The sequence below is a fragment of the Salmo trutta genome, chromosome 33 (assembly GCF_901001165.1).
Source record: "Salmo trutta chromosome 33, fSalTru1.1, whole genome shotgun sequence".
Taxonomy (NCBI): domain Eukaryota; kingdom Metazoa; phylum Chordata; class Actinopteri; order Salmoniformes; family Salmonidae; genus Salmo; species Salmo trutta.
Window position 1 is genome coordinate 19,377,115 of NC_042989.1, and position 12,742 is coordinate 19,389,856.

Sequence of the window (12,742 nt, forward strand, 5' to 3'; positions counted from 1 at the left end):
AACTCTTATTTTGTATAGCAAAAATAAACGACGCAGGGCTGTTCACTGTCATCGTAGCCTATTTGTGTTGGTTTTAACGTGGAAGAGTCAAATCCATGTTTTGTGTCTGTGGGCTTGACAAAGAAAAGAGCAACAACTATTGTATGATTTGAAATAGACCTACTCTGGTATTATTTATCCAATGTATGACTGAAACACCAGCAAAATGTTTTATTTATTATTATAACGGTCAATGTAGACAGTAGGCTGCGTGTTGACCGTTTGAGGCGGATTGGAGGATATTGAACGGCCAAGTGTGGCTAATGATTGCTTACTAAGATAGTGATTACAGACCTAATTAACACACCTCAATTCAATTCGTTCATTAATTTCGTTTAGAAAATATCGTAATCTGGGGTAAAATAATATCATGGCATAGGCCTCCTGCAATATATCTTGGCTACCAATATTTTGCTTGACTTTTTGCTTGAAAGGCTGAAGTTAAATCAGTATTTTGCAATAAACATTTCCAACGTGCATTCTCTGTCAATTCATCCAATAAATAGTATTATGGCTCTTCCTATGAATATTTATTTGTTCGATTCAAGGTGAGGGAACATACATATAAACCTACTTCCACAGCGTTTAATCTATATCTTTTGTCCATGGATGACGTTGTAAAATACATAAATATGTATCAACACACACACACACACACACACACACACACAGTCAATAGTGAATCCATATTTAGTTCATTGATAAATGTGGGGGTCTGATCTCAGGACCTTTATTTATGTCTGTTCAGCGGTGGGGTCACACCATTTTTGGAGCCATGTTAGGGATCCACAATCAACGTGAGTGATCAATGGATAGGGACGCGCTAGGCTGTCCAGAGAGGTCTCAGCAATCGAGTTTCTTTTCCAGTATCCCCTCAGATGTTCTACCCTGTGTTTGGACAGTCAGGTTATCTCTTGCAATAATCATTATTTAACCATTATCCATTATTTTCTTGTTGTTCAAAAAGTTACAAATCTATTCAAATCACAGCAGAGAGTCATCGCTGATGCGAGGGAGCTCAAATTGCATACAATACAACAGATCACAGTTTCGAAGGCTAGCACAGATTTAAAAAACAAACACATATGTACCATTTATATAAGACACACACTGATTGTCTCTTAGAAACTACATTTTGATTCCTTATAAACACTTTTTCTTAAATAAAGTAGTCAATCCGTGTCGCCTCGGGGGAGCGCAGTCCACACAACATTCCTGGTCAAAGTGTTCCTCCGCCAATAGGTCGGCAAGTTGTAAGAGGCTTAAATGAAGCCTGTCCATCCCAAGCACTTAACCAAAAGATTGGCTCCTCTAGCAATGTTGTTCTTGGGTAAGGATTTGTTCGTGGCTGTGATGTACCATAAATTACTACGAGTCGACTCCAAGTTTTCCTTCAATTAACCAACAGGTGCTGTACTGTTAGCATAGAGGTACACACTGACAGACAGATGAGATGGCTTCAACCTGTGAGGTTAATGAAAATAAAATATCTTTGCCAGTGCTAAAATAAATTATAACTTCTCCTCTGCTGGACAGGGCCAAACTTCATGCCAACAACACGAGCCGCTACCGAGAGTCGCCCCCCCCTCTCTTTCTCTCTCGAAGTTCCTTACCGGCGACACGAATAATCAGTCTTTTACGGATATATCTTATTGAAGGATGGCAGGGCTATATGTTTGATTTATCATCATTATCTTCGTTTGAATAGTTTACATAGCCATATTGTTCTTTTCACAGGACTTGGAATTTCCACGATGAAGTCTGATCTTTATAATCCAAGCAATCGGCATTGAAGTTCAGCTTCCAGGATGCCGCTTGGTCTTTATAATCCAAGCAGTCCGCGGTGGAGTTGAAGCCTAGCCCCGAGGCTCCGTAGCCCTGAGTGGAGAGGGATGCAGGGGACTGGTTCAGATGGCTTGTGACGGCGTTGGTGCTCATAGGACTGAGTGTCGTCCCGGGGCCAGACAACTGGTGGTGCATGGGTGTAAGGTAAGAACCGCAGTCCATTCCGCCGAAGTATGACGTTGATCCGGCATAGCCTTGGCTGTATCCCGAGGCCTGTGTGTAGGTCATTGGGTAGGATCTTTGCATGCAGGAGGAGGATGTAGAAAGAGGGTCAGCCAGTGGAGAGATGGAAGCTGGACTCCAAATAGATACCGGTGCGGTGCTGGTTGATATGGAAGGGACTGAAGTAGTACTTGAGGGCGGTGTGAACTGGCCACTCGCCCCGCTCTCAGAGCTCGCTTCTCTGGCTGGAGAACTCTTCTTTTTGGCTGGTCGCACCTTGTTCTGCCCCCCGTTCTGCTGCTGCTGTTGTTGCTGGCGGCACTTTGCCCTTCGGTTCTTAAACCAAACCTAAAATAAACACAAAATAGCAAACACAATTAATCACCAAAACGGTAAGGAAAGGTTCACACGTAAAAGCCTATTTGCGTCACATTTCCAAAATGTGACGCAAATAGGCTTTTACGTGTGAACCAGATCATTTAGAAAATGTGTGTTGTGTTGATCATTCACTTTGGAGATGTGTTATTATACTGATGTTGAAAAGCACTGCTTGACACAGTAAACGTAGTCTGAGTAGTAGTTCTATTCGTTTTTGAAAGCTTCTCTTTATGAATGCCATGCCAGTTACTGTTATGGCCATCTGTCTCTTCTCGTTTGAGTTGCCATAAACAGCGGATATGTATTATTCAGCGATAGGGAGTATTTGTGCCTGTGTCAACACTCACCTGTACACGAGACTCTGGCAGATTGATTTTCAGTGCTACCTCCTCGCGCATGAATATATCAGGATATCGAGTTTTGCCGAACAGTGCCTCTAAAACGTCAAGTTGGGCGCGTGTGAAAGTCGTCCTTTCTCGTCTCTGCTTGCGGGGCGTCGCTGTTAAAAATAAACATATGCACATAACTAAAAATGTTAATTCTACCCACATAAGATTATCAGAATATAAAGTAGGGATATTGAGACACAACTGTGAATGTATTCACTTTTAAGTGTAACTTATAACAACATTGTTTAACATGTATTTGCTATGCAGGGCTAAGACGAATTCAGGACCAAGGACATTTTACAAACATTTAGTGAAATAAGAATTTTCAAGTCAGTACAACAGAATGCAACATTTAGTTGATGTCTTGCCTCATTTCAGCATTATGATAATGCTTTATTAACATGAATCCCTTGGTGTTAAAAAGCATGTTTTAGATATAAATCCGTAACCAGACGCATTATATCCACGATGGCTTTACGTGATTTGACCCTAATTGGAAAATCTAATCAAATGAAGAGTGGACATAAATTATTAAAGCATCCATGCACAAGCGTAAAAAGTGCTGGAACTTACCTGGGTAGCCCACGGATGGATGCAGAAGGTCCATTCCGGAGGTCGTTAAGCTCAGTCCATTGACTGTGTAAGGTGGTTGCTTGAGATACGACATCATGCTAATGTTGGACTGGGGGGTAAAGTTGGAGAAAATGTTGAAAACTGGGTAAGGCCCGTAGATGTCCTTGGTTGTTTATTGGTTCTTTTTCTCGAGGTCTCGACTTTGCCGCTGAATGCCTATTCCAAAAATCATAAAAAGAGAAGAAATTGAGCAAAGCAAGTTGCATCCAGTTTAAATAGCATTTGATGGACTCAGCGCTGTGATTAGTTGGCAATAAACCCTATCCAACCGCAGTGTGCTCTTAAAACAGTCCCAGAGCCCCAGCTGTCCTCTTCAAGAGAGCGTGGCTCATCTTGACAAACGTTCCTCCCCCCCCCCCCTCCCCCCTCCAACCCCCCAGGCCAAAAAAGCAACATTCTTAATTGCAACAAGTACTCTCAAAGAACAAAACACAGTCGCTCAAATGCACACACATTGGGACGCAGCAAGGATCATCATTTACATAGAGCCCAGCTAATTGTCTCAAATATAAGGCAATTGATTGGGGGCCATTTGCCGAGACAAAGACACTGTAGGCCCGATAAATGAGACTGATAACAAAAACCCCTTTGGCGAAAAGTAGCTAACAATGCAGTCAACTTATCGGGCCCATTTTGTACTGTAGCCATTTCACTAGGCCAAGCTTTTCACCCTGCCTCTTGGTTTTGTCCGCACCAGTAATCGCTGTAAACGTGAATAGGATGCCATTCAAATGTGAAAAAATAAGGCTACTTCAGCTAACAATTTAAAACTAGTAGAGAACTCGACTGTGCCCAATAGGTTCTTCTCAATTTCCATCCTAATTAATTGCTTGCTGTAATTAGATTTACAAGGTTGAATTACGTTCAGAAGGCAATCGAAATGTTTTAATAACGAGGCCCACGCTTAGGGGACTTGAGTTAACCAAACAGGCAACCAACCCTATTAGCAGTTATAGGCTAACTCCCTCCCCCTATCTCCCACTGTCAAAACGCCTCTTGACTAATTTAAGGTGTTAAAACCCATTAAAAAACCCTCAGCCTTGGGCTGTAGGAAACATCAGCCCTGCCAATCAAACTGCTATAAAGTAAACTATTTAGACAATGTAGATGATTCATGAAGGGCCTGGAGTATATAGGCCTAGTTCCTTATAATTGGCCTAAATAATGTAATTTATTGGTAAATACATGCTTCATTAATGATTTATTGACATTGGTTATGAATCAATCAAAAAAGTATATTACTCGCGGAAATATTCAGTTGTTGAACTGACTAATGACACAGCATAGGACGAACTTGAATGTATTTGATAGTAGGCTATGCACTGTCTTATTTTAGGTAGCCTATAGAGCATGGACATTTACATTTTAGTAATTTGGCAGACGCTCTTATCCAGAGAGTCTTACAGTAGTGAGTGCATTCATTTTCATACTTTTTTCGTTCTGGTCCCCCGCAGAAATTGAATCCCCAACCCTGGCGTTGCAAGCGCCATGGTTGTGGGGAAAAAATTACTTTAAATATGTCTTATTTAAAGAGAGGTTAACAACAAATTTCCAGGAGTATCTTCATAAAGATTGAACAATTCTATACTATTGGAATATTTCAACCTGGAGAACTGGTTTAAATAACATTTATGGTAACCCCCTCCCCCCTCCTCTCCCTCCCCTGTGTCTCTTGATTATTCGACCGGAGTGGCATTTTTTAATATCCATCCAACGGTTTTTTTCCTCCACTCAATCTGTCACACTTAAAACAGACTTCGTCTACCAGTTGCACACCCGCTCAATAATAATTACCCTGTCCAAGAATTAATTATGATAAATGTTTATGTTGATGAATTAACGAGATAATCCGGGTGGCACGCGCAGCCTAATTACAGGACGCTATCCTCAACTCTGCACTGCATTCAGTCATAATAATAATACTTTTGTAGTCTGAAGAAAATAACACAGGTTCTTCTCTTTCATTTAATATCCATAAGCTCATAAGACGTTTTTCGTTGTAGTTAGACATATGGATAGCCTAATGGAAACAAATCAATATACAGGACTATGCTAAATAATAGCCTATAGGCTATATTTTTAAAGAAACATTAGGCTATCACATTTCCAGATAGTGTTTTTTAGGCTACTCAATCGATATTAAAGTGTTAGAAAATATTCCATTTTAGAATGGGAATTGGATTATTTTATATGTAAGACTTTTTTTTTTACGGACAAACACACCTGTCCCTCTAACAAATAAAACGATTTTTATTGCAAATCTGGGCCATTTGTTTTTGAAGCTGTAGGTCAAGCGTAATTTGCATAAACCAAAGCAAACAGCTCATACGCTAATAAAAATAGCAAAATGTTTGAGATGTTAGGCTATATTTCCGAGAATTGCCAGGACCCTCCCGCGTGCCCTGTCACGACTGGCCGTTCCATATAGGACGGTAGGGGAGGGAGGTGTTGTACAGGCGGAAAGAGGGTTCACTACACGCCTCCTCAATTATCGCCCTTTGTCTGCATGTATTTTCACACCAACTGAGAACATTCACTGGAATGCATTCAGATTGAAGAAAGTAATCGAAAGTGTTGAAAAAACATTATCTATTCAAATTACTCCAAGACAATATTTATGTTGAAGACAAAATTACGGCTGAAATTATTAGCCTTATTTGGATTGAATTAAATGTAGCTACAAACTAGCGCCGAGTTTTAAAACTACAGAATTCATTGTCACATTTAGGACAGAAACGGTGTCATAAAACTGTTTTCCAGTGTCCTACAGTAGGCTTCAGGCTAAAATGGAAGTTCCATACACAATACACACCCGAGTGTTCAATGGACTAATGAGTTTTGTTCTATCATTCGATTAACATGTGTCAGGACGTTTCTCTCTTTCTCCAGGTTAAGCAAGGTGCTAATTGACCATACATTGTTGTCCAAACACAGTGACCTAATAGGGCCTAATACACTATTTAATGAATTGTATTGTTATGTTGTTAATTTTATTTTATTGATATATATTTCTGCTGTGGGATGTTGTCTGTATAGCGTATAGGCTAATAGTTAGCCAATACATCCTTCTGTTGTACAACAATTACGACTCCTATACATATAATGGTAGGCTATAATAATAGTCTAATAATAATAATAATAATAATAAAAATAATAATAATATATAGCAACTTACTCTCGATGGTGGTCCGGAGTAGAATGTTCTTTGTCCAGTTCTTTCCTTGAATAAAATAGCTCTCTCGAAATCCTGTAATGTAAACAATCAAAAGTAACTGTCGCTTTGGATATATTCGAATAAAAATACCGACACAACTTTCATCTTCAACACTTGCACCAATGTAAGGGATAGTGCAAAAGTGTTTATGATGGTGAAATACATGCGGTTATGATTTGTTAGTCTGTTCTGGGGAAGTTGCTGGAGTTGGATTTGTAGAGAGGGCTGGCCAATGAGAACGTCTGGAGGACTCGAAGCTGGGGTCTGTCTCTCTCTCTCGCGGGGAGATTTGCTGAGAAGCAAATGTCGCCAGCTACGCTTTGACGCAAACTCCTCAGCCAATGGCAGCGAAGGGGCGACTGACAACATTTCATCCCTGAACTGAGGGTAAATTAATAATAAAACCTCAAACTCGCAGGGCTGGAAATCTTAGCAAATGTACAGGAGCAATTGTGTCCCTGCATCAAGACTCATTTGAGTGGTTAATGGACGGAGCACATTTAACCATCACAATTGACATGATCACATTTGAAGTCTATTTATATTTAGCACACTGAAGTTAGAACTATATTCATATAAACTGTTCCCAATTATGGTAAATATGAAACTACCCCCACGGTTAATAAATGGTTCTAATCAGTGGGAAAGGTAAAATCCATAACCACAGTATTTTAACCTTACGAATAAGGACTTATAACAAGAGCTAAAAACAACACGGAGCATTCCCCACGAATCCATGACAATTCTGGGGCCGGTGACAAAAACCGTCCGGGCGAAAAGCAGGCGCTTCAAGTGGAGGCTAAAACACGGTCCTCTCACATTCCATTGCGTAGCAAGGGGGGATTTAGGGAGACTTATTTCCTTAAAACTGTCCTCCCATCCACAGAGCGCCCAGTCTGCTCTGATCAAGTTGATATAGAAAAATTCAGCCAGGGTATAGGGAATACTACACGAGGCGGACTAACCGAAGATTTGGCCCTTATATATTATTACAGATATAATACTAATTCCTGGTGGTGTATTTTTAAAAAAAGTTAATAGATTTAAATATCAGCCATGTTAAGACATGCTGTTGTGGCTGGAACACATCGACAGAGACAATACCATCCCTGCAGGAGTTTGGTGACATCCGACTTATTTCAGTGGATGCATTTTTACTGCACCCTTGAATTGACTGGAGAACTCAGTCGGCCTCTTACACTTCAGGAGAAAATCAACGCCAACTGTTTTTATCTCTCAAAGGTATGACTATTTTAAATTAATGTGAATAATGAAAACGTCTTTTTTTGGATATTCAGTTATTCAGAGGCCTACATTTTTGAATGATTGTTTCCCAAAAATGTATGATATGTGTACATAATAACAGGTTTAATAGTTTTATGGCATCCCTCTACAAAAAAAACCAAATCACATAAGTAATTTTTTTTCTATAATAAATATTATTATTGTTATTATTCAGTTTTACAATTAGGCCTAAGTACTATAGTTGATTAGTTAATAGAACAGCAAGTCTAACTGAGTTCCTTCATTGATATTGACTCAAGCCACAACTAATAGCCTACGTCACTTGTAATGAATGTAACCTGTAAACGCACCAAAACAATATGCCGAGGGTTTGGCACGCCTTGGTAAATGTATCATCTTAAGGAGCTTTGAGGAACACCTACACACACACACACACACACACACACACACACGCACACGCACACGCACACGCACACGGACAAACCCGCTCACTTCAAACAGATTCGAATATTGATTTAGATTTGTAAACAGAGACAGAACCTGGGTTTAATAAATCGTCAGTTGCCTCTCTAGCAGTCTTAAGAGTTGCCTAGGCTAAGTCAAAAGTGCAGTATTGAATCGTTAGACCTGTGTTTTTACGCAATCAAAAACATTGACTAATGTAAAACTCTATATTATTTATTTTGACAGACTTTGATGAATGGAAATCGTCGGGGATGACGCCTTCTAGACTTTTTTTTTCTCTATCAATCTTCTGTTCCGGACTCGTCATGTTTGCATTTCGACTGGAGTAAAGTTTTCCAACATGTGATCTAGTTTATGACCGGGGTTTCTTCAGCCTACAGCCGTTCTCTGTCTGAAGGATGGGATAGGGACATGGCAAGTTGTCAGGTATCTGTTAATACTGTATTTACATTTTCTCTACATTTTCCTCATTTGTGTTTTTGAAGCAAATTAGCCAATTCCAATTGTTAACCTTGGATTTGATTGTCCCGCGGTGCTTTTGGATATAGTAATAAAAAACAAATATATATAGGTATTTGTTTATACGTATATTATGAAAGTAAGCTTTCAAAGTGGACCCTCTTTTTCTCAGGCCTATCTTTGAATTCAAAGACTTTACCTGAAGCAAGTTTCATTATTAGGCCAAATCAGAAGTCATGTAAAAACAAACGACATTTGTTATTTTTTTCTTATGTTGTATTGTCATAAAACATAGCCTTTAAATTAAGCAAATTAAAAGCTACGAAGGCCCTGCGATGTGCTAATTTTAGGCTATTGAAATCTATACTCATTTTAAGGCCTACTTTTCAGCATGCCATTTCGTTTTTTAGGCTACCTTTATAATTATTAACTCACGTATACTAAAATAATAGCCCGATCGTAAAGGTGACACGAGCAGCCAGAGCTATCGAATAACGCACAAGAGGTTGTTTACCTGCATCAATAGCCTAATACATTACAGTGTTGTGTGGAAAATCATTGTGCCTGATATCGTTATCCGTAGCATCGCGCTTGCTCCTCGCCGTTTAAATTGCTAAATTATTTATTAAATTCAAACACCAGCCCTCCTCGGGGACTTTCTATCTTAAAAGGAGGATGTTTAAAGGGAAAACGAGTTAACGCCTCTGGCAATCAGCGCTCCCACTGGCTCCCGGCTAATTGACAAGGACGAGGTCTTTTATCTGGGCCTCTGGTAAGTGAACCCGGGGGTTAAGAGTTGCGGGATTTCAAATCCCAAATTCACCACAAATTGGATGTATGAATCAAACTCTACCTATACCTATTATTCTTCCTCTTTTCATCTATTCGCACTACGACTTACCGCTTTACACTTTAACCTCAATGTTTTTTAACCGATTATTAAATCCCCGTTGCCTTCTCGTGTTCATGTAAATGAATCCCATTCATCATCATTCATCACCATGATGCAATTATAAAATATATATATTTACACCGTTTTATATTTGCACAAATATAACTAAAATAAATGTTATACATTTTCAGATGTGCACTCTTCGCTCCATCTCGCTCTCCGTCTCTCTTTCTTCCTCCCTCACATGCACACTTCTACACACGTCTCTTTTTTAGACTAGAATAGAACAGACGAATACATACGTACTGTATATACATAGAAATACATACACAAGTAGGCTAGGCTACATAAAGCAAGCTGCTCTTCATTGCTTGGTTGTGTCGTAGCATCACGTTCCTCCTCGTTTTAAAATCCCGCATGATGACTGATTTAGTGGAATGTAAGGCGAATTTATTCTGCGTCAAAACTCAATATAAACTGTTTCACCTTAAAACGGACATCATCTCAGGATCAAGAGAAGACGTTGACAGTCTACTGTATTGTAGGATTAATATCTGTGAATTAACTGCATAAAGCACCTTCAGTCTTTTTGAAATAGGATAATATAAGGCCTTTTTTTTCTATGAAATAAACAATCCACGTCAGGAATTTATGATGAAAAACAACGAATCAAATTAAACTATTCTTCTGCAAACTCATTCCTTCAACCAAGAATAATTGAACATTATTATTGAGATATAACTTCATTTAGGAGAACCTACTAAACCCTTTAATTCGTTTTATAATGCTCAATCATTTGTTTCTTCAAGCGACTGTTGTATAAATTGTATCTTAAATATGTTATGCTGGACATGATACAAAATATAATAATACACGTATAATGTAAGAATAACAACAAAATGAAAATGTACTTGTACATGTAAATATAATTAATTCAGGATGCTATTAGGCCCATAACCATGTCACTGCTTGGAATAACTTTTTTTCTGGTAGTTTATGCAGAGCACATTATATGTAAACCTGAGATTCTGAGATTGTCAAGCCATAATAATTTGTTATTGATCCGTAGTCGATTTAAAAATGCCATGATGATTGATATTGGTACTATAATTCATGTTGAGTAGAAGTGAAAATAAAATAAATAAATCATAATTGTCGTACATGAAGACGAAGGAAATGTGGAGAGCGTATTTAATGTAGTTGTAGATGTAGCATCCCTCTGGCTTTGTGAGGAGAGAGAGAGAAAGAGAGAGAGATGAGCAGAACAGAATGGTTCATCACAAACTGTACTGAAATGAGTTCATCAGGTTTGATGGATGTGTTAGTGTCCTGTGAAGGTGTGTAAATAACACAAGGCTTCAATGAAAACCTTGTTTTATCTGCTATTCCCTCATGGCAAAGGGGCTAACCCTTTGCGTAATGTAACATGTAACATTGACCTTTCAGGTCATCAATACACATTCAAAGTATTCCCCTGGGGTTAGGGTGCAGCAGGCATTTTCACTGTCATCCTCTCACAGTCTAATGAGATGAAGGCTGAAATTGTACACTCTCCTGCGTCATGTAGTGTGTTTGTTTTCATTTGATTCATGTTGTAAATGAAATCCATGGGTCTGTTTACCATTTGTACCATCATTATACTGTATAGTGAACCTGTAGAATCACACACTGTGTGCTGTTGAAGAACTCTGCTATCTGCTAACTGTTACCTACCATATTTAGTCAGGATCCACTGTCTGGTGTTTAGATTTCTTCGCTACAGAAACATTGTCTTGCGTCTCGACTGAGTGTGAACAGATGGGTAGTGATATGGTGAAAAACATAGCTAAAATGTTAGAGATGGAATAATCTAGACAAGCTCACTTTGCGGAATACTTAAAAGGATGCTCTTGAAAAGTTGTATCTGTTGTTTGTCGATCTTAATTCTCAGCGCAGTGTTAACTACATTCATATAGACCCTACTTGATTTCTAGGGCTGAATATGAAATAGAAAATGGAAAAATTCACATATTAACCATCAAGTGTATCAGTATTGGTGTTCTCACTCGCTGGCTGTATTACATTATCTTGTAAATCTGTTATCGTGTTATAAAATCCTCAGAAAATGGTAGCACTGTAATAGTCATGACTCTATGGGTATTAATCTTATAGAATCGTTTTTCCCCCTATAAAGCTGGATAGTGAGGAAGGGGAGTGCGTGTGTTAATATGGCATGCCTATTCATCAGTGCTGTAATTGTTTGTCTTGTGTTTGCACAGGGCCTCTGCAACAAACACATGGATTCCATTAAATACACTCTCCTTCAGACCATCAACATGACGGAGCAAAGTCCAGATCCACGGAGATCCAACAAGGACAAATGATACAAGGAGAAAGATGCCTCTCAGCAGACACACTGACTTGATGTTCATTAGCTTACTGTATGAGCAAGTTTTGCTTTCCAATATAACTTATGATTGCTATGATTTTTTAAATTAAAATGCACTTTATGTAAAATGTATTGTTGATATATGTTGCTACCATTATTAATGATATTCAATATATTTTAAATCATGTCCCTTGCATTCAAACTAAGTGTTTGTGGTTTTCACCAACCCAGGAGACTGTAACATTATGGCTGACTTATCCTCCAACCCCAGCGGTGTGTAAATAAAGATATCTATGTTGATGTAACTGTCAAGCAGTCTCTTCCTCCACTCCTAGACATCCTGTGGACCTGGGCTTACATACAGTACATGCTCTCTCTCTCCTCTCTCTCTCTCTCTCTCTCTCTCTCTCCTCTCTCTCTCTCTCTCTCTCTCTCTCTCTCTCTCCTCTCTCTCTCTCTCTCTCTCTCTCTCTCTCTCTCCTTTTCTCTCTCTCTCTCTCTCTTTCTCTCTCTTCTCTCTCTCTCTTCTCTTTCTCTTCTCTCTCTTTCTCTCCTCTCTCGCTCCTCTCTCTCTCTCTCTTTCTCTCTTTCTCTCGTTCTCTCTCTCTCTCTCTCTCTCACTCTCTTTCTCTCTCTCTGAGGCTTTCTCTCAA

The 12,742-nt window shown here is 39.1% G+C and overlaps 1 protein-coding gene and 1 long non-coding RNA gene across 3 annotated transcripts; one reads left to right on the forward strand and one right to left on the reverse strand.

The window, feature by feature from the left end:
- Nucleotides 1-518: 518 nt before the first annotated feature.
- On the reverse strand, nt 519-6,925 carry LOC115172584 (homeobox protein OTX2). Of its 2 annotated transcripts, XM_029730155.1 has the most exons (4): nt 6,622-6,925; nt 3,387-3,602; nt 2,772-2,923; nt 519-2,394 (listed from the first exon to the last, which is right to left on the reverse strand). In XM_029730155.1, the coding sequence occupies exons 2-4, from the start codon at nt 3,481-3,483 to the stop codon at nt 1,771-1,773; spliced, it is 873 nt and encodes a 290-aa protein (XP_029586015.1). In that variant the 5' UTR covers nt 3,484-3,602; nt 6,622-6,925; the 3' UTR covers nt 519-1,770. The 2 variants fall into 2 exon arrangements, with proteins under 2 accessions (XP_029586015.1, XP_029586016.1); XM_029730156.1 differs by lacking the exon at nt 6,622-6,925 and having other exon boundaries at nt 3,387-3,764.
- A 388-nt stretch (nt 6,926-7,313) lies between these two features.
- LOC115172585 (uncharacterized) lies at nt 7,314-12,502 on the forward strand. The gene is made up of 3 exons (XR_003871462.1): nt 7,314-7,902; nt 8,596-8,796; nt 11,980-12,502. It is a non-coding gene; the product is annotated as an uncharacterized LOC115172585 (long non-coding RNA).
- Nucleotides 12,503-12,742: the final 240 nt, after the last annotated feature.

Bases quoted from the DNA above. Each gene is read 5' to 3' on its own strand.
- LOC115172584 (XM_029730155.1), bottom strand. From the start codon at position 3,483: ATGATGTCGTATCTCAAGCAACCACCTTACACAGTCAATGGACTGAGC. The intron at 2,924-3,386 runs GTAAGTTCCAGC...TATTTTTAACAG, and splicing joins TCCATCCGTGGGCTACCCAG to CGACGCCCCGCAAGCAGAGA. The intron at 2,395-2,771 runs GTGAGTGTTGAC...TGTTTATTTTAG, and splicing joins TGCCAGAGTCTCGTGTACAG to GTTTGGTTTAAGAACCGAAG.